Source organism: Podarcis muralis, chromosome 4, assembly GCF_964188315.1.
Source record: "Podarcis muralis chromosome 4, rPodMur119.hap1.1, whole genome shotgun sequence".
Classification (NCBI taxonomy): Eukaryota; Metazoa; Chordata; class Lepidosauria; order Squamata; family Lacertidae; genus Podarcis; species Podarcis muralis.
Window position 1 is genome coordinate 41,313,299 of NC_135658.1, and position 21,430 is coordinate 41,334,728.

At 42.4% G+C, this 21,430-nt stretch overlaps 1 protein-coding gene across 3 annotated transcripts in view; it reads left to right on the forward strand.

Moving 5' to 3' along the window:
• The window catches only part of CRYBG3 (crystallin beta-gamma domain containing 3), a 64,579-nt gene that overhangs the window by 8,376 nt on the left and 34,773 nt on the right, over positions 1 to 21,430 (forward strand). For all 3 annotated transcript variants that reach the window (XR_013392560.1, XM_028726802.2, XM_028726800.2), the window contains exons 2-3: positions 3,984 to 4,062; positions 7,549 to 7,988. Coding sequence is in view for 2 of the 3 variants with exons in the window: in XM_028726802.2 (XP_028582635.2) it covers positions 3,984 to 4,062; positions 7,549 to 7,988 (519 nt within the window). In the remaining variant the exon portion in view is untranslated. The remainder of the gene's footprint in view (positions 1 to 3,983; positions 4,063 to 7,548; positions 7,989 to 21,430) is intronic.

Genomic DNA, 21,430 nt, shown 5'->3' on the forward strand with positions numbered 1-21,430 from the left:
ACTGAAGAAAAACTACTGGAGGAAGAGAGAACAGGGGAGAACTGGCAGAATTGTAGGACAGTTTAAGCGCTCGTTTCCCACCTGCCAATTCTTATCTGCAAATGCCATCTCACCTGTGCATTAGTATTAAATGTAGTAACATGCTTTTCCTCAAAAAAACTTACCTGAGCTAGATAGATTAGTTGGCATAAATAGGAGTTTTACTTGCAGTGCAAATAGGTGTGGGAGGCCAGATCAGATCTAGAGGGCAAATGGTTAAAAAAAAACCCTCTACCATTAATCTGGCTCAACCCCCCCCCCCCCCCCCCGCAGTAAAAGTAAAAGCCTGTTTACTTTTTAGAAAGTATTCATGCAGTTGCTAATTGCAAGAATGGTGTCTTGGCAATAATTTTCCTGTTCTTCTAAATACTGTATATTATTGGCATCAGCAGTTGTAGGCTTATTGTTTACAGCTCTGGAAGGCAGCATCACTTAATGGGGAAAAGTACAGTTTGGGAATAACCAACCTAATCACCTTTTTTCCTACACAGAGAATTTTTGGATTTAAAACATTTGGTTTACTTTTTGTATAAGTCATCAACTAACAAGAGGCCTTGTACAAATAATGGCAAAAATCCAGCATACAGTATTGTATGTACTTAAATCATAATTTATTTCATTGGGTTTTAAGTACACTTGACAGCTCTTGATTAACAGCCAGTGTAGATAACCTGAGCGCCCAGTTCTCAAAAACGTTCTTGAAAAGGAGAAACTGTGTTGGCACAAGTATTAGTTAATGAGCTATAAACCAGAGAAAAAAGCAGAAATTGTCATGTAGCCCAGGGTGAAATAGAGATACAATGCTGATTTTCCATTAATCTATCATGGGTATTAACTCCTTCCCCCTACGTGATGCTTTATATAAATCTTCGTATTTCCTTCTCATCTAAATATTCATTTAAGGTATTTCTGAAAAATAATGTTTTTTAGATTCTAAAACCACCCCATCTTTTTAAGTATTACTTCTTAGAAATAAATAAAAAGCAGCGAACTTCAGTTTTGCTACACAAGATAATACATTCACAGAAGAAAACCTTTTTTACTTACCATAACACTGCAGTCCTATGCATGGAGGTAAGTCCCAGTAAATAAAGTGGACTTGCTTTAACTTGTGTCAGATTAGGCTGCAGTTGTATCTTTTTGATAATATCAGTAGCAGAATTATGTGAAAAGTTTTTATTAACTGAATTGCACTACACACACCACTTTTACTGTCGGCTTCTAATTCTTATGTTGGTGCATCCCTGTAACTGGTTCAAGCTCAGTCCTGTCCTAATTGTTTATACTTGGGAAAAGCTAGCAGAAATAATGTCATTACACTGAGGGAAGAAAACCTATTCCATGTCTTTATAAGCAGACTAACTAGTCTTTGTATATTAACTCTACATTTTATACATCTCAAAATAATTGTCTTATGGCATGCAAACTTTCCCCATTAATCTCCACTTTTCTCTGTGAAGTTAATTTGTGAAATCCATGTGTAATTTTTCATGTGACGATTATATATGTGGCTTTCACATATGTACAGCAGGTCTAGGTAAAGGTAAAGGGACCCCTGACCATTAGGTCTAGTCGTGGCTGACTCTGGGATTGCGGCGCTCATCTCGCTTTATTGGCCGAGGGAGCCGGCGTACAGCTTCCGGGTCATGTGGCCAGCATGACTAAGCCGCTTCTGGTGAACCAGAGCAGCGCACGGAAACGCCGTTTACCTTCCCGCCAGAGTGGTACCTATTTATCTACTTGCACTTTGACGTGCTTTCGAACTGCTAGGTTGGCAGAAGCAGGGACCGAGCAACAGGAGCTCACCCCGTCATGGGGATTCGAACCCCCGACCTTCTGATTGGCAAGTCCTAGGCTCTGTGGTTTAACCCACAGCGCCACCCGCGTCCCATACAGCAGGTCTACATGCACTGAAAAGCAATGACCAATAACAGCTTTCCATGGGCACATTCATGTAAGAAAAACCTGCATATAAAACATCTTCTCCGAGTGTGTAACTTCAACCTGTTTGAGTCCTATGGTGCTTAGGTGCACATATTCGAAATAAGGCAGCACTTACTCACAAAGAGCTAAATGGGTAATTAATTTAACACACGAACAATGCAAAAATCCCTCTTTGAGTCAAAGAGAATTCTTGCTTGAAAGCTTTGTGCGGACAGGCAGAGTCCCCCCAACCCCAGGCGACCTCCTAGCGGAATAATGACTTGACAATGTGCTATGGGATTAAAATTGGCCACAACTTTATTAAGTTTCAGATTTAGGGAGACCTTGGCTCAGGTATTGGGCGTTTATCCTTCCCAGTCCCCAGCCGGGGATCTGGGAGACATCAGGGATATGCAGAATGTGTGGTGATTGGGCTGGCTCTGGAGCCAACTGACACTTTGCAGGTAAGATTCACCTTGTGTTGTGTGGGCAGGGCGGTCCCTCCCCCTACCTGGTTGATCCTCTGGCAACGCCTCGCCAGGCGGGATTGGGCGATTGGCTGAGGTAGGCAGAGACCTCCAGGTATCCAGCCTGGGGAGGGCGAAGCCAGCCCGTACTACCAGGAGCCGCACTGGGCTCCAGGGGGCTGCACATGACCACGCAAAAGGTGCCCCCATTTAATGTGGGGAGCGGTCGTTGTAGTCAGCTGGTTCAAACTTTTTTTTTAACCCAGGAAGATACTGAAGACATTCAGGATTGCGTCTGTGCAAACACCTTTACTCACTAAGTGACAGGACAACCACAGCAAACGGCAAACTTTTAATTTGCTTAACCCTGCAATCACGATAGGCATATAACAAACAATACCAGAAATACAAGAACTGATTCCTCATCCCAATGGCAATTAACCATGCATGTACATAATATAAAATTACCTTCTATAAGATGATAAAAGCACAGAAATATTATTCAGCTTCCTGGCAGAACAAGTTTCAGATTCCTCATAATACCTCTCCACTGAGTGACTCTACCCTTCTGTCTGAACCAACCCATTCATGGTGCTTACATTTTGACTAGACAAAATAAATATGAGGTTGAAGACCGGAACTGACAAAACAGTTCTGAGGCTATATTAAGGAACGGTTAAGAAATCAGAAGGCTGCTATTTCAAGGAAGCCTTTACTAAAGAATAGGGAAGGTGTAGAAATTCAATTCAGTTTGCATTTCAAGGCAAAGCTACCCAGTTCACACTTTCCAAAACAGTATGTGAACCTCAACACACTCCTAAATTGAAAGTCATGTTTTTCTGAATTATGCGATGCTGATGCTGTTCTCCAGCCAAATAATGCATATGTATACTTGAGTAAACGGTACTTAAAATTCACAATTAGTGAAAAGAATGTACAAAAATGGTTGATAATAGGGATGATTGGTTTAGAAAATGCTCTATATTAGGGGAAATTACATACAATAATGTGTATACTGGGAGAAATTCACACTAAAATGCTGGTTACTTTTCATGAGGGCTGGGGGGGGGGGGCGGATTGCAGACTGATGTGGATAACTGAACTTAAGACTGGCAAAATGAGAAATGGAGAGAAACCAAACCTGTCAGCTTCACCCATCCCCCCATCCCTTCTGAAGAAACAGATTTAAGGAAGAATTTGAAAAGTGCAAATAGGGAAGCTATCCAGACAGAGTGAAACAAGAAAATAAAGTTAGGGATGGTGCGCCCCGATTTGCCACTTGGGGCAAAACGAGAATTTTTGTTCTGGCACTGCGGTCACGCACCCCACCAGCACCATTGCCCACCATCTCTGCCACTGGCATGATGGGGGGGTGCCCGCAGGAGTACCCCCTCAAGGGCTTCTGCCACTTGCAGCAGCTGCTCCACCCCGCCTCATGGGTGGGCCAGTCTGCAATAAAGCAAAAGGAGTTCATCTCTACTTCTACTGTTGGAACAGTTTCACATGAGCAAAAACTTTTTAAAATAGCTTAACTTCTCTCTCTCTCTTTTTCAGCTTTGAAACTGATCAAAATGAGTGTACCAGTGTGGCATTTCAGAGAAAGCAGAGCACCCCTCTCCCAGAGCTGCTAAAGGTCAGATTTTTATTTGCTAATTTTAAAGGAGCCTTGATTGATTGATTGATTGATTGATTGATTGATTGATTGATTTGGTCTCTAAAGCCACAGCAGGTGCTGTGATTCTCCAATGCTTTGATTTTTCTGCTCTTCCATTGTCTCTCGAGACAGATCGGTGCAAACAACAATTAAAGAAGTATGGAGAAGGCAGAGGAAACTGAACATATGTATTTGTAAACATAAGTTTTGATAATGACTTAACAGAGTTGAGAAACACGCTAGTGCAGAGATTGCCAAACTTCTTGGACCAATGGGCATATTTTGAATTTTGAGAAAGTGCTGTGATTGGCACTCAACAAATTGCTGCCACAGGGGCATGCCATCATACAAATTTATTGCTGCTTCACTCTGCTCTCTTATAGCCTCACGTTTGCCATGGGAAGTCACCTATGTCTTTCTAGTCCTGACTGTGAAGATCACACAATACTATCTTCATATCCACCCATCCACCCCAATACTGTGGCTGTCTAATAATAACAGGGCACATTCCCAAGTACCAGGAAAAAATATAGAAGGTGACCACAGCACACTGATGCACACTGTCACACAGACACGCACTCATAGAACACATACTGGCCACAGGCACTCCTCCTCCTCCCTCTCTCTCTCTCTCTCTCTCTCTCTCTCTCTCTCACACACACACACACACACACACACACTCTCTCTCTCATAAGCTTCACATATACACAGCCACACATTTATCTCTTCCCCTCTCACACCACATGTTCTTGAAGCCATGGTTTGATCTTGGCTTGTTGATTGTGGTTTGTTGGGGGGAAACACATTGGGATCGGTGTTAAGACATAACAAGCCAAAAAAATTATAATTGTTGCTCCTGCCAGCGAGAAACAATGCAGGAATGATTGGCTGGCATGCTTTAGCACATTGAGCGATCCCAATAAGCCATTAAGCGTGACTTATTGTTATGTGCAAATGGGGTCAGAGAGTGCCGTTTAAAAATAAGCCTGTTTATACCAGAAACTGTTGCAACACTGTGGAACAGCAAAAAGCTAACATTAAAAAACCTAGTATTTAGGAAAGAGGCCAGGTGGAAGCTGACTGACTGAGTAGAGGGACATTAGTAGAAAATCCAGAAACGGATTAAAATGCCTCTGTACGTCCAAGGCCACGACTTACTTAGTTGCAGATATTAGGGACAGTGGGATTAATAAATGGTAATTGCTTGACCCTTCAACTCACTCTGATAATTAAATGTTAATTAAATGTTAATATTGTCACAAGTTTTGCCAGTATTCAAACTTGCATTGTTTTTCAGGCATAAATGTTCATTAATCAAATGGATGAAGTTTAAATTGCTTACCCTTAAATGACAGGATTTAACTAAATTGTGTTCAAAGCACATAAGGAATTAGGAATGGATGTGCCAGCAGCCGTGCTGGTGCAGCTTTTCAATATTAGAATCAGAGGAACAATCAATTTTGAGTAGAGGAGTTGTGGGTTTGCTGATGTGCACAGCTGTGGTGCTACAAAATAGCATGCTAACCCAAACAGCATCCTACATGGAGCAGGTCCATCCTGCTGTTCTGCTTTATCAGTTTAAATAACTCTATATGACACATTATTTGTTCCTACAGTTGTTTGTGCTCTTTATGTTCCCAAGTATTGTTTGTGCTGATCTATATGGTTCATTGGAGGCTTAAGGGCCTTTAAGAATACAGTGGTACCTCAGGTTACATACACTTCAGGTTACAGACACTTCAGGTTACAGACTCCGCTAACCCAGAAATAGTGGTTCAGGTTAAGAACTTTGCTTCAGGATAAGAACATAAATCGTGCTCTGGCGGCGCGGCAGCAGCAGGAGGCCCCATTAGCTAAAGTGGTGCTTCAGGTTAAGAACAGTTTCAGGTTAAGTACAGACTTCCAGAACGAATTAAGTACTTAACTGGAGGTACCACTGTATATGTCATCCACAGTTCACAGTATGCCATGTATGCATCCATTTCTCATGTTGCTGTTTTATGTGATGCCATTATAAGGCAGGTGACAGCAGTGCTTGTTCCTGGGTGAACACCACTGGTACAGATAACTGGTTCCCCTAAAGTTCCAACTTTCCCTTGTGATGCTTTTGCAAAAAAAAAACCACATAACTGGCTGATGCTTTGTGCAGAGTTGATGGTGCTTGATTCTGAAAACTTCTTTTGGTAAGAGGCTATAAATATTTAGAAAATAATAGCAACTCTAAGAAGTTTTGTAGCAGCTTGGGCGTGATACAAGATAATCACCAGGGGAAGGAAAACCTTTATTCTCTCTTAATGTAAGTGGGGGCAGAACAAATATATTAGCCAACTAGGAAAATAGTGCATAATAGCAGATATTTTAAAAGCCTGAGGCAGATATTACTGAGGACCATATTTATGAATCTTCGTTTTGCCATGTTACGCAGGAGTTACTGAAAACATAACAAAGCAATTACGATGCCCATATTTTTTGTTTAAAAAAACTAGAGTCTTTGAAAATATTTTCAAACTGGTTACTTTCACAGAGATTAAAGGTAATTGTTTACCTCTGATTTGAGGTTGAATATTCCCTCTTATATAACACTTTAGCTCAGGTATAAACATTTTATTTGCTGAAACCAAAGTCTTGTCTTGGTTATCTTACAACTTGACACTCCCCACTTAGCTATTTTTAAATAGCATCTAGTATGCTTGTTTCAGCTCTTATTTCTTCAAATAGAAACAGGTCAAACAGAATACAGCCATCGTTTCTTTGTGAATGAAAGCTGCTGAACAACATAAACCCATACACTTGTCCAAATATACTGCAACTTACATGTTCATTCCAGAATGTACTGACCTCCTAAGGTGTTTCTTTTGCTAGAGTTCTGAAATGTGTGGTTTGGATGATTTTAAACGTAAGCATGATACATGTCCACTACAGAGTAAACTGGATAGAGGATTATAATAAATAAGGTGTCGAAAGAAAATAGCTGCAAGTGCTGTTCTGTAACCAGTGTTGCACAAGAGCTTCTACAAGAGGGTATGCGGTGTAATAATATCCGTTGATACTAAAAAGCTGTCTGATTTCCCACCACCACAAAAGCAGCCCTCGAGGCATCTTTTCCCTTAAGCCTGCTGTAAGGAAGTTAAGTTTCCACCATTGATGGAAGCAGAAAGGAGTCTTGTCAGTATGAGTCATGTTACAGTGCATTAGCCAAATTGCTAGCATTAAAACAGTGTGTACTATACATGAATGCACTTCAGTGCACTTATAATACAGTCTGTGAGTTTAAATGGGCAGAGATTTGGACTTAGATATGAGAGTCCAAGGTTCAAATTCTTGTTCAGTCATAAAGCTCCCTGAGTCACCATCTCTCAGACTAATCTTCTTTGTTGCCAACCTCTCATAGGGTTGCTGCAAAGATAAACAATATAATTTAGTTTCTCTCTCATTGTTATTAATAAAATACCTCTTTCCTTACAGATTTCAGTCTGTGACAGTAAGAACCTCTCAACTGAAGAGCTGAGCAGATCCACCACTCAGGAGGAATTAAAGAAAGCTAATAGCCTTCCTAGTTTAGTTCATGAAGGCAAAAACGCCAGTAATGACAGACAGCCCAAAGAAGGATTTTTCCAATATCTTGGGAGTTTGTTTGGTATTGCTCCAAAATCATCCTACAAAGAAACTGAGCATTCCAACCTTGGAGATGGATGCCACAGAACTGGCAAAGACTTTGCAAGTCCAGCTAGTCACCAGGAAGGTGGACATGCAGACCACCCAAAACCAGAAATATTTGTCATTTCAACACCTGGAGGTGACCAGACAGCAGCAAACAAAGAGGAACAGACTAACTTTGTTAAAAACACCAGTTCTGGCTCACAGGATTTACCGAAAGCACAGGAACAATCTGCTGAAGCATCCAAGTAAGTTTTTTCATTTGTCTCCGCACAACCTCAAGAGAAAGGTATGCTCAGTATTACAAAATGTTTTAAGATATCCTTGGGACATCCTTTTTCCATTTCTGAAAGATGCTTACAAGTGGCCACAATATTAGAATGCTATGGTAATAATGAGTTTTAATGGGTTAGTAACCATAACTGGAATTTAAGGCACACCCTAGCTTCTCTTTTAAATTTTCCAATGAAAGTCACAAAATGATGTGATCCTGATTTGCATGATTAAATCCTGGCTTCATAAGCCACAAGGAAGAATTAAGAAATCAACATCAAACCAAAGTTGACTTCTAAATCTTGCCTTGTTTGGAAACCATTGACCATAGTTACAGAGATATTGTGGTGGCAATCCATTTATCAAACTCCCCTAGGACTATCAAACACTGCTATTATTCATCTTTTGGCCAGACATTTGGAGAGGATTGGCCAGACATGGCCAGTAGTAAATGAGTTGGTTGTAAGTTTACTATTACTATTACATTGTATTCTGATATTGTATGCTTTTAAAATAAAAACACAAATAATGGGTAGTTATAGTCTCCTGTGGATGTTCACCCGATGAGAGGAAGGAAGCAGCAGCAGCAAAGGGATTGTGTGTTAGTGCACAAAGGTAATGCATATCAAGCCAATATTTGATTGTGTGAATATGTCCAAGGAGTTGCTGGACTCCTAAGCATTCTTACCAGGGAGATAGCCTTACTGAATTCAACTGGACTTGCAGTACAATAATTAACTTGCTTACTTAAAGCTAGGTTTTTCTTTTAGATCATGTAGATTATTCTACATAGGAAATATTGTTTACAAAGTTTGCCTTTGTTCTATTTTTTAAAGCAATAATAATGTAGCAACATCCGTGACAAAGAAAAACCTAACCAAAGATCATATAAACATATAAGCATATAATGTGAAATATAAATATCTCCTAAAAACTAAAGTTTAGCTCAAGAAATTCTCGGGCAGATCAAAAGCCTGGGGAAGGAAGGTAAAGCAAGCCAATTGTATGCAAGTGCCATATTCAGAGCCCTGCAAAGGAATAGCGGGTGGAGAAACATTTAACCTTTCTTCCTCCTTGGAGTTTCAGGTTTTTTTTTAATGAACCAGCTCTAGAACTGGTGTGTCGTCGTCCCGTCCCCCCCCCCCCCGCCATTTCAGGGAAGTGTTGGAACAGGAAGGGCTATGGAGGTCCCCGTCTCCAGGGGCTATGGAGGTCCCCGTCTCTCCACTCCTGGATATTCTGTGTTCCCTCGAACCACAGGACTGCGCAATTTAATTGTAGAAGATTTATGTTGTACTTACGTGTCAAATTGCATCCTTTCAAAACTGTTTTTTCATTAGGTTTTGCAACTGCTCTTGAAATAATCAAGAAACCAATTCCTAAAGAGTATGAGAGGAACAGTTACTTAAATGGGTGGGATGGAAAAAAATATCTGTGAGGCCAAGGTCAAGGGGATGAAAGAATCACCATTGTCTCCACCTTGTTTTATTTTGTTACTTATTGTAAAGTTCCAAGACTTTCAGTGTTTCCTTCTGCTTTTGACTTGGTGACTAGTATTTTCCATACTTTGCTGCTTTCTAGACTTGGAGATTTTCCTGCAATGATTAAAAGAGGGGTTATTTCAGGGGAGAGGAATGAAAAGCCCAGAATGTTATAGGCAACCTATTTAACTGTTTCGTTTTATTGGAGAATATCAAAACATTACATCAAAATTCCTGGGCATATTGGAGATTGGAACCATCTCACTAGTATTTAGCCAATTTAAATGGTGCATAATGTGCATAGATGGTGAATAATTTAAATCAGGGATGCAAGGGGCATTTGGCAAATGATGTAAATAGTAGTCCTGAAATGTAGAAGTTATTGAAAACCACTTTTGTTGTAGATAGAAAGCAACATTGAGATTGTGAGTTCTCAATTCTCTAATGGCTTGCCTTAAATGAAAGTGTTTTGCTTCTATAATCAAAACTTTGCCGAGAGAGTTTTGGCTAACTTTAGTGAAATTGGATCAGTGTTTTTTTTTTTTCTGTTTAGTCCATCTCTTGAAAACATGATATTTATATCCTGCCGCACCCTGTGCAGCTAACTATAGTTAAAACATTAGGGAAGTACAGTTCTGATCATTTGAATAAACTTCTTAGAACACAAGTACTGATTGCATATAACTGCCAAGTACGAAAACTAGTTTGGCAAGCTCACATGCCACATTAGTGTGTGATTTATGACTGGTTTTCATGCCATGTCGATGACTGCGTAGCCCAAGTTAGTCTTAATTTATTCCGAAAGTTCATGTAGCATTCCTGTCAGTGCTGTGACAGAAGGAAATGCTGTGCAAATGCAAATCAAACCCTTTCGCTGCATTATAGCGAATGGAGAAAGTAGAGTGTGGTTAAGTAAAAAAAAAAACACAGATGGAAATTCTAATAGCCTGAGCATTTCTAGTGTGTGAGAGCAAGGGAGAGAAAGATGGAGCGTTAAGAGGAGTGACACAAGATGGGTTGCAGATGGAGGAGAAGAGAAAGAGAGCTGTCAGTATATGTGCGTGTGCTTTTTTATGGCACAGAACCAAAGTTAAGAGATGCGATTATAGTAGAGCTGTAGGTTATAATTCTTGAGACATAGGAAGATGTTTTATACTGAGTCGGGCCATCATTTCATCTAGCTCAGTACTCACTGCACCAACTGGCAGATCACCACGATTTTTCTCAGTCACCAGAGCATGTGCTCTACCACTGAGCACATACCCCACCATTTCATTACCATGGTGCGGCGGGGGTGGGGGAGAGGCTATAGCTTTTCTTTTATGCAGTTGTCACTCAGATGAAAGGCAAACGTGGCGATGCTTTTGTTTTAGTTAATATTGGGGTATGAGGAGGTTCTTGTTTTGTTTGTTTACGCAGCATTGGTGGTTCAGTGGTAGAATTCTCGCCTGCCACATGGGTGGTCCAGGTTCTTTTTCCAGCCAGTGCAACTTGCGCTTATCTGGAATAGCTCAGGTCTTAATCTCAAGTTTATGGGTTCAAGCCCCATGTTGGGCAAAAGACTCTTGCATTGTAGGAGTTGGACTAGATGATCTTTATGGTCCCTTGGAACTCTACAATCCTGTGATCCTATAAGTTTGTATCCTGTTTTTCAGTCCTCTAAGAATCCTTAATGCAACATGTTTCTGTCCCTGGAAAGGATCATTTAGAAAATGTCAGAAAACTTTTGGTCCTGGAGCTGATGAAAGTGAAGCTATTACGAACATAGGTGTTTGTAACAGAAGATTTCAAATATTTATTTCTACTAGCTTTTCAAATTTATTGGCATATTGCATATAGTAGCAATTAAATAATAATAATAATAATAATAATAATAATAATAATAATAATACCCTGCCCATCTGACTGGGTTTCCCCAGCCTCTCTGGGCAGCTCACAGCATATATCGCCAGGGATGGATGGCACAGCAGAAATAAAAGATAGAAGGATAATCCTACACAAATATTATTGTAGTTTTGGTTTTGTTAGTCTAGATCAGTGGTTCCCAATTAAGGGTCCAGGGACCCCTGGGGGTCTGTGGAACACACCCAGGGGGTCCACAGCCCCATCCCTTGCTTCCCCTCAAACTAAATTTTTGTCACTTTTGCATGGTAATAACACAAATTTTAGGGTCTGTGTTTTTTGTAGTATACCTAAAATCGTTTGCTTATTAGGGGCTACTCCACATCTTGCTCAAAAAAATGCTTTGCAGAGGTAACTACCATAGAGTTATCAAAATTTTCAAAAGTAGGGGGTCCGTGGCTTGGCTTTTGAAAAATAGGGGGTCCTCAGTAATTAGCTAATTGGGAAGCACTGGTCTAGATATTCTGTAGTCAGTGGCACATCTCTTTAACACCTATGCCCTTGAAGTGCCCCCTGCCCCCACAACAGAACTAGAAAATCCAGCTACTGTGTGAACCTTTGCATGCTGAGGTTAATTTTGTAACCCCTGTTGGAAAAGACTCTGTTTTCCAGGCTGTGAGCCAAGGAAGGTGGAATTCATGAGTTCAGCTTGCAGTACATTGCAGGCGACAGATGACAACATATCCCTTGAGCAAAGCCAGCCAGTTGATTCATTGAAGCAGTCACCCCTGACAAATGTTTGACACTTTTTATTAGCTGTTGTTAGTCCAATGACTTATTGTTTGAAAAACTGGACAGTAGCGAAAGTGTTTTGCAGAACACTTCTTAGAACATAATTCTTGGAAGATGAGTATTTATGATGGGTTACTTGCGAAGCAAGTTTAGTACCATTTAATTATCTGAATGTTTAAAGAAGTAAAAACGTTTCTAGTCAAATGCTATTGTTCCCATTTGTTATAAATGGGAAATGTAAATATTTAAACATTGCTCTAAACACGACATGTATCTTGTAATAACTCCTTTCTTAGAGGAACTTCAGGTGTTGCAATATGTTGCAAGGATCCGGAAATATAAATGGCTTGTGTACTGCTTTGCAATGTACCGTATTGGCCCGAATATATGCTGCACTCGAATATAAGCCACACCTTTAAAATTCAAGGGGGGGAAAGAAAAAAAAGTCAATACCTCAATATAAGGTGCTCCCTTAAAATTCCGCAGGCACTCACACCCATTCTGTTTTACCATATGTCTGTTTCAGCAGCGATATCGTAAGAGCCATTTTTTGTAAGGTTGCGACTTTAAGTCACACTTTAACTTTTCATGGTCTGAATTTGGGGAAAAAGTGAGGCTTATATTCAGGTCAATACAGTATGTATGTAATGATATGAAGTGGAATGTGTAATATCTGTTCCTCTGAAACGCTGTGTTGTGGTATGGGTATGCTACCAGCAAAAACAACAGTTCTGTGAACATTTCTACCAGAAATATACAGGGGCTCCATTTGAAACATTAGAAAAAGGTGAGAAAACAGCAAGTGTGATCGGCTTGCACTTCCTGTAATAACTTAAGTATAAAGAATAGGAAGTGTGAGCCAATCACACTTCCTGTTCCCTGTGCGTATAATAACAATCAAAGCTGCTCTCTTATAGTACTGATTGATAAGCCAAATGTGAAATTAAAATGTCTTGCACATCCTAATGAAAGGCATGAATCGCTAGAGATAAGTGGACTGGTATAAGATTAAAAGTTCAGTTTTTGTATTTTATGCTTGCTTTCCACAATTAAGTTTAGAGGTTAACTTTAACCAAGAGTCATAGTCATCAAAATGCCAGCATTATGAAGCATCAGCCACTAAACGATCTTGTATAATGTTATTCTTATTCCCTCTGAACCATTTGCTACAAAGGAAATCTTGATAAGGTTTTTTCTCTAAATGTTATCTATCAGTAGCCATTCCATCTGCTTGCTGCAGGGGAAGAGATAGGAGAGCAGGGTCTTTTCCATGGCCTGGCTGAAATACTAATCCAGAAATTTCTATTTCTGTGGGCTGCTAATTGAGTTTTTTTTTATAAAAACTCATTATGTGATCTTAAACACCATCACTTGGAAGAAAGTCCTATTGGTTTCAGTAAAACTTGCTTTCAGATATTTTATATTTTGTGTAGACTGCTTAAAATATTTTGATAATTAAGCAGTATATAATTCCTGTTAAATAAAATTAAAATATGAAAAATCCATAAATAGGTTAAGAAAGGCCTCTGAACTACTTTCTTACTTAAAGCCCAAGCCTTTAAGAAAAACAAAGAGCAACAGCAATTCATAGATCACTGTGAATGCCTGTAAAACAAGCAATAATTTAATTAGGTTATGCGTTACAATCAGCCCTTGATTTCATCAATTAAGATTATATTTATATTTAGGCAATTTTCTAAATGTCTGAATATAAAATATAACTGGAGAAGGACCAGCCAGCGAAATAGTCAGAGAAGCTGTGGACTTTCTCTCCTAAAATCAAGCTGGATAAGCATTGGTCACAAGGGGTTTAGCTATGACAACTCCTGCCTCTCTGTCATAGATTATTTGGCACCTCCTCTTCTTCAGCTGCTCTCTATCAGCAGCCATGCCAGTTGACGTACAGCAGAGGGAGAAGTGAAACAGCAGGGCCCACTCCGTCAACTGGAAGAGAATAGCAGCCATTTAGCTCCTGCTCACCCTGAACTCTAGCTATTCAAGCTGATGTTTATGAGAACTATTAAAAATGCAAAACAACTGTGAGTCCCCTTGTTTTCTTCTACCCTCCCCACCCTTTTTTCCTTTTGGAACTGTGTCTTAAAAACAAGACAGGTTTACAATATGCATACAACAGCTTAGTAAATTTTAGATGCTACAAAACAAGACTGTGATTAGCTGCAGAAAGTCACAAAGCCCATCTCTTCCAATGTATAAGGCTCATTAATTGAACTTTTAACCGCCTCTTTTACAACATACAATTATCTGCGATCTCATTGTACACATATGCACCTTGATCCAGTTAGGCGAATGAGGAAGTACATGCGCCAACAGGGAGTGCATGCCTGTTCTTTTCCCTGATCCAGCACTGAAAGTTGTACATGCAGAGCCATTCCTAAAAAACTAAAATCCCCAAGCAGTTGTTATGGCAGAGAAGTGTAGGGCAGAATCCACCCAAATCCTGCTTCACCTTCTCCACCAAATAGCAATGATTGGCAGGACATTTCTTTTCTTTCTTTTTTCCCAAGCCTCTGTGCCTGCTAGGTTGAATCAGAGTCTTAACCTCCAATCTTCAGCATCTTTTTATGTCATGTGGTGTTTACTCACAGAAATGAAGATCTGGATGGTTGCATTTCACAGTAATAGGCTGTGATCCAGGAAAATGTATAATGCATGTGGAAACACGTTTTCACACATGGAAGAGCTATTTTCCTCATGCATGTGGTTTGCCCAGTGAAAATCAAACAGTTTCCACATGCATAAGCCATTTGTGTTCTAATTGTCTCCTTGTTCTCCTTTGTTCCTCATACCGGGTGTATACAACTTATGCATCCTTATAGAGATATTTAAGTGGTTTATTTTGTGCACGTAGTTTCCTGGGTCATGTGCTATATTTACAGATAATCTAGTACAGTAGTTTGAAAGTTCGGTTCTGAAGGTTTCTTGTTAATTTAACTACATCTTTATTTTTTACTCTTTTTTTGAAGGCATAGCATCTTATTCTATTTATATCAAACTATATCTTTTGTTGACTTAGGTAATAAATACATTGTAAGTGAACAGTATATATTCAATAAACTCTATGACTCAGAGCATTTATTACTGGCTTTTTGGCTACACCTATTCTTTAGTACAATTTTAAAGGTCATTCAACAATAACTGGATGTAGGCTGCTATGAAATATTCAACAATGGTGCATGGTTGTTCTGTTGTGAAGCATCTGAGTCAGACAATGTAGGCAGAGCTTTCTTCACGATCAGGATTTTCTTTCCCACGTTACATTGATGACAGCATCATTCAGGGCTGCCATGGCTTTGCTTTGGCTATGAATTGTGCTAGATGCTCATTTCCCCCTGTAAACTAATTTGCTCCTTCCCTGCCCAAGCTAAATAGAATTTGTCAATCTGAATTTAAAATTCTATAATTCCCTTTCTTGGTAGCTCAGAACAATTGTACTTTTATGAAAATAGATAATATATTTACAGGGTGTGTTGAGCTGATTAAGTTTATATGATACTTTGCAGGTTGGTGGTGGCCATGGCAGCATTTCCAGCCCCAAATTTAATATGGTTCTTTTTTTCTTTTTCATGTGCACATACCACGTGCGGCTACATTCCTCCTTATCTCCATGTGTAGTCTTCTCTATTCCGGGCACTTTGAATAGCAGCTACTGCTGGAAATGGAAAAGAGAATGGCAGTCCTTACTTCTTGTGGATCATTCACCTCCTCTAATCCTTCACCCAATCTTCTTCCAATGGGCTTTTTTCTATAAATTAATGTCTGTAGTCTACGATTACTGTGCTACAGTAGAAGGCTATAATTTGGTATATCTGCTGGCAGTATTGGTGATTAAGCAAACGAGTAAATAAGGATGGATGCTTCTCTGTACCTCACTGTAAGAAGTGCTGAGTGATAAACTAGTATAAAGGAACTTAGCACTCCATGGTTTGGCCCTCATCAATACCAATGGAGAATTATGCTTTGCTTTCTAGGAATCTCAGCAATTTAAGTGCATTGATTTACTGTAAACGGAATGAAAAATGAGTCTAGAATAAACTTTCTGGTCATGGCATTGCAGATATTTTTCGTGTACCTTAAAATAATAGTAGAATATTGGTTATGAATTGAATCATGAATGCAAAAATCTCTGGGAACAATAATAAAAACAAAAGGCTCAATATCTTTTTTTAAAAAAACATGCCATTTTATAGATAATAATCTCTTTCAAACGTTAGCCTTTTCGTATTGGTGCTGTGGCATTCCACAGGGAAGGCAAAACCTTGGCCATAGAAGACTTAAATGTCTGGAGCAGCTCTGAAGTGGATAGACAGATGGTGCTGTTGGAATATATAATCTGCTCCCCCCCCCCCCCCCTGGAGACTAAGAATGGCACCTGAATAATGTACCGATAATCTGTCCCTGCTGCATTTGTATTTCACCGATTAGAATTAACTGGGCTTTTAAACTGTATGCACAAGAAGAATGTCATATTTGCTTCATATCCCCTTGGTCTTATAACACATGTTTAGTCTTATAAAATTCATTTTTTTTCCTTGAGAGTGAGAGATTAAAAGGCTTTAATTCATGTATAAAATGACATTAGCCCCACAGATAACCTCTAAAGATTACATCCAGATGGCAAGTATACATAGCAGAAAAGCACCAGTTTCTCTGTAGCTTTCATAGAGCTGCTGATTCATATGACACTTCTAACATGCCACTAGGGGCTCATGATGAGGTTTGACTTTATTCTGAAGTGGCCATCTGATTGCTTCAGGCACAGCCAAATTGTAGTTTAATTTGCAGTGCTTCTGCTCTTGAGTTTACAGTGATATGGTGAGCCATGCCATAGTCTGGTCACAATGTGTAGTCCTCAAATGAATCCAACATTCACTCCAATTGCAGTAACTCTCTCTTTTACATGTGGCATCATTTATCTCAGTTTCACATCTAGTTGGATCTCAATTCAAAGACACTTGCTCATCACCCAGTAACTTACTGAGGGCTTGCATGTATACAATTAGCACCAGTGATTAAATACTATAGACAGGGCTTTTGTATCACCTCATACAATAATTTTAAATAGAGCCTGTTTTTCCATGAATAATAATAATAATAATAATAATTTATTATTTATACCCCGCCCATCTGGCTGAGTTTCCCCAGCCACTCTGGGCGGCTCCCAATCAGTGTTAAAAACAGTACAGCATTACATATTAAAAACTTCCCTGAACAGGGCTGCCTTAAGATGTCTTCTGAATATCAGGTAATTATTTATCTCTTTGACATCTAATGGGAGGGCGTTCCACAGGGCGGGCGCCACTACCGAGAAGGCCCTCTGTCTGGTTCCCTGTAGCCTCACTTCTCGCAATGAGGGAACCGCCAGAAGGCCCTCGGCGCTGGATCTCAGTGTCCGGGCTGAATGATGGGGGTGGAGACGCTCCTTCAGGTATACAGGACCGAGGCCGTTTAGGGCTTTAAAGGTCAGCACCAACACTTTGAATCGTGCTCGGAAACGTACTGGGAGCCAATGCAGGTCTCTCAGAACCGGTGTTATATGGTCCCGGCGGCCACTCCCAGTCACCAGTCTAGCTGCCGCATTCTGGATTAATTGCAGTTTCCGGGTCACCTTCAAAGGTAGCCCCACGTAGAGCGCGTTGCAGTAGTCCAAGCGTGAGATAACTAGAGCATGCACCACTCTGGCGAGACAGTTCGCGGGCAGGTAGGGTCTTAGCCTGCGTACCAGGTGGAGCTGGTAGACAGCTGCCCTGGACACAGAGTTAACCTGCGCCTCCATGGACAGCTGTGAGTCCAAAATGACTCCCAGGCTACGCACCTGGTCCTTTAGGGGCACAGTTACCCCATTCAAGACCAGGGAATCCCCCACACCAACCCGCTCCCTGTCCCCCAAAAACAGTACTTCTGTCTTGTCAGGATTCAACCTCAGTCTGTTAGCCGCCATCCATCCTCCAACCGCCTCCAGGCACTCACACAGGACCTTCACCGCCCTCACTGGTTCTGATTTAAAGGAGAGGTAGAGCTGGGTGTCATCTGCGTACTGATGAACACCCAGTCCAAACCCCCTGATGATCTCTCCCAGCGGCTTCATATAGATATTAAAAAGCATGGGGGAGAGGACAGAACCCTGAGGCACCCCACAAGTGAGAGCCCAGGGGTCTGAGCACTCATCCCCCACCACCACTTTCTGGACACGACCCAGGAGGAAGGAGCGGAACCACTGTATGACAGTGCCCCCAGCTCCCAGCCCCTCTAGACGGTCCAGAAGGATGTTATGGTCGATGGTGTCAAAGGCCGCTGAGAGATCCAGCAGAACTAGGAAACAGCTCTCACCTTTGTCCCTAGCCCGCCGGAGATCATCAACCAGCGCGACCAAGGCAGTTTCAGTCCCATGGTGAGACCTGAATCCCGATTGGAAGGGATCCAAATGGTCCGTTTCCTCCAGGCGTGCTTGGAGTTGTTCAGCAACCACCCGCTCAATCACCTTGCCCAAGAATGGTAGATTTGAGACTGGGCGATAGTTGGCCAAATTGGCCGGGTCTAAAGATGTTTTTTTAAGAAGCGGTTTAATGACCGCCTCTTTCAGCAGGTCTGGGAAGGCTCCCTCACAGAGGGAAGCATTCACCACCCCGCAGAGCCCATCGCCCAGCCCTTCCCGGCTCGCTTTTATCAGCCAGGATGGGCAAGGATCAAGGAGACAGGTGGTCGGTTTCACTTTTCCAAGCAGCCTGTCCACATCCTCGGAGGTAACAGACTGGAATTGATCCCATGTAACAGGACCAGACAGAACTCTAGCACTCTCCCGCCCTGGCCCTGCTCCCACGGTGGAGTCTACCTCCTTCTGAATCTGAGCGATTTTATCTGCAAAAAACTTTGCAAAAGCATTGCAGGAGATCTTGGGGTCCCTACCAGGCCCCGGTGGTACAGGTGGTTCCGATAGATTGCGAACCACCTGAAAAAGTCTCCTGCTGCTGTTTTCTGCAGATGCTATGGAGGCAGCGAAGAAGGCCCTCTTCGCCGTCGCCATTGCCACTTGGTAGGCTCGACGTTGAGCTCTAGCCCGTGTCCGGTCTGATTCAGAATGAGTTTTCCGCCACCGGCGCTCTAGCCGTCTCAACGATTGTTTCATCACCCTCAGCTCCGGGGAAAACCACGGGGCTGTCCGGGCTCCATGCAATCGGAGAGGGCGCTTCGGAGCCAGACAGTCAATAGCCCTGGTTAACTCCGCATTCCAGCGTGCCACCAGGGAATCAGCTGAAAGGCCATCAACTTGGGATAAAGCATCCCCTACCACTCTCTGGAAGCCAATTGGATCCATTAAGTGGCGGGGGCGGACCATCTGAATTGGTCCCACCTCCCTGCAGAGGGGAAGGGTTGCGGAGAAGTCCAGTTGCACCAGGAAGTGATCTGACCATGGCACTTCTTTTGTTTCGCTTTTAGTTAGTGTCAGATCACCAGCATCCATAGAGGTGAACACCAAGTCTAAGGCATGTCCATGGCTATGAGTTGGGCCAAACTTATTCAGGGACAGCCCCATGGAGGCCATGCTTTCCACGAAGTCCCGAGCGGCCCCTTGTAAGGTCGTGTCGGCATGGATGTTAAAATCCCCCAGGACAACCAAGCTAGGTGTCTCCAGGAGCATATCCGCCACGACCTGAAGCAGCTCGGGCAGGGAATCCTTGGTGCAGCGGGGAGGTCGGTACACCAGTAGGAATCCTGTACTGCCCCTATTGCCCAACTTCCAGAACATGCACTCAGAGAACTGGGTCTTCCCAATAGGACGCCTGGTGCAGACTAATGACTTCCTAAAAATCACTGCAACCCCCCCTCCCCGCCCACATGACCTGGGTTGCTGTGCGTAAGAGAAACCTGGTGGGCAAGCAGCGGCAAGGACAGGCCCATCTGCTTCATCCAACCAGGTCTCTGTCACACATGCCAGGTCAAATCCTCCATCCACAATCAGGTCGTGGATGGCAGTGGTTTTATACATCATTGACCTGGCATTGCACAGCAACACTTTCAGGTCATGTGGGTTTCCCTTGCTGATTCCAGTATCCTTCCGGTCAGGACCAGACCTGGAGGCAGGGATAGTCCTCAGACAACGACTAAACCTGCCTCCTCTGTAATGACATGGTCTGGTCTTAGCGTAACTCCTCCTCCTACCCATGATCACTGAGATCGGTTGTCCCAGTTCATCCCCCCCTGTGGAACATGCCCCAGCCATTTTGTTTGCTGGGACCCACTCCCAGGCAGCCCTGACCCCACCCCTTAAAAAGCAAAATACAAACTATATAATAATTTAACAGAATAATAATGATAATAATAAAACAAAACAGAACAAAACAAAGCAAGAAACAATAGCGCTGACTAAATGCTTATCCCTCCCCAAGCAAAAATAAAATAATAAAATAATATAATATTATAAAAAACAACAACCACCATTTAAAGTGCTGCAAATTAAAAACAATTAAAACATTTAAAACCATTTTGTCCATTGCTGCCGGTAGCTGTTCAGGCCTCTTATGCTGTGGCGGTGAGTGCAGGCCCCGCCCCTAGGCCAGATGGAGTTGGCAGAAAAGGGCGCGGTCCTCCCAACACTCACGCAAGCAGCAACAGCAGCCGTGTCCCGGAGTTCTTGATGGAGGCCCTGGCAGTGAGTGCAGGTCCTGCCCCCTAGGCCGGATGGAGTTGGCAGAAGAGGGAGCAGTCTTCCCAACACACACACAAGCAGCAACAGCAGCCGTGTCCCGGGGGCCTCTCTCAGGCCTCTTATGCTGTGGCAGTGAGTGCAGGCCCCGCCCCTAGGCCAGATGGAGTTGGCAGAAAAGGGAGCGGTCCTCCCAACACTCACACAAGCAGCAACAGCAGCCGTGTCCCGGAGGTCTTGATGGAGGCCCTGGCAGTGAGTGCAGGTCCTGCCCCCTAGGCCGGATGGAGTTGGCAAAGGAGGGAGCAGTCTTCCCAACACTCACACAAGCAGCAACAGCAGCCGTGTCCCGGGGGCCTCTCTCAGGCCTCTTATGCTGTGGCAGTGAGTGCAGGCCCCGCCCCCAGGCCAGATGGAGTTGGCAGAAAAGGGAGCGGTCCTCCCAACACTCACACAAGCAGCAGCAGCCGTGTCCCGGAGGTCTTGATGGAGGCCCTGGCAGTGAGTGCAGGTCCTGCCCCCTAGGCCGGATGGAGTTGGCAAAGGAGGGAGCAGTCTTCCCAACACTCACACAAGCAGCAACAGCAGCCGTCATTGAATAAGTCATTGAATGATACACTGAAGTGACAAGATGCTGTGT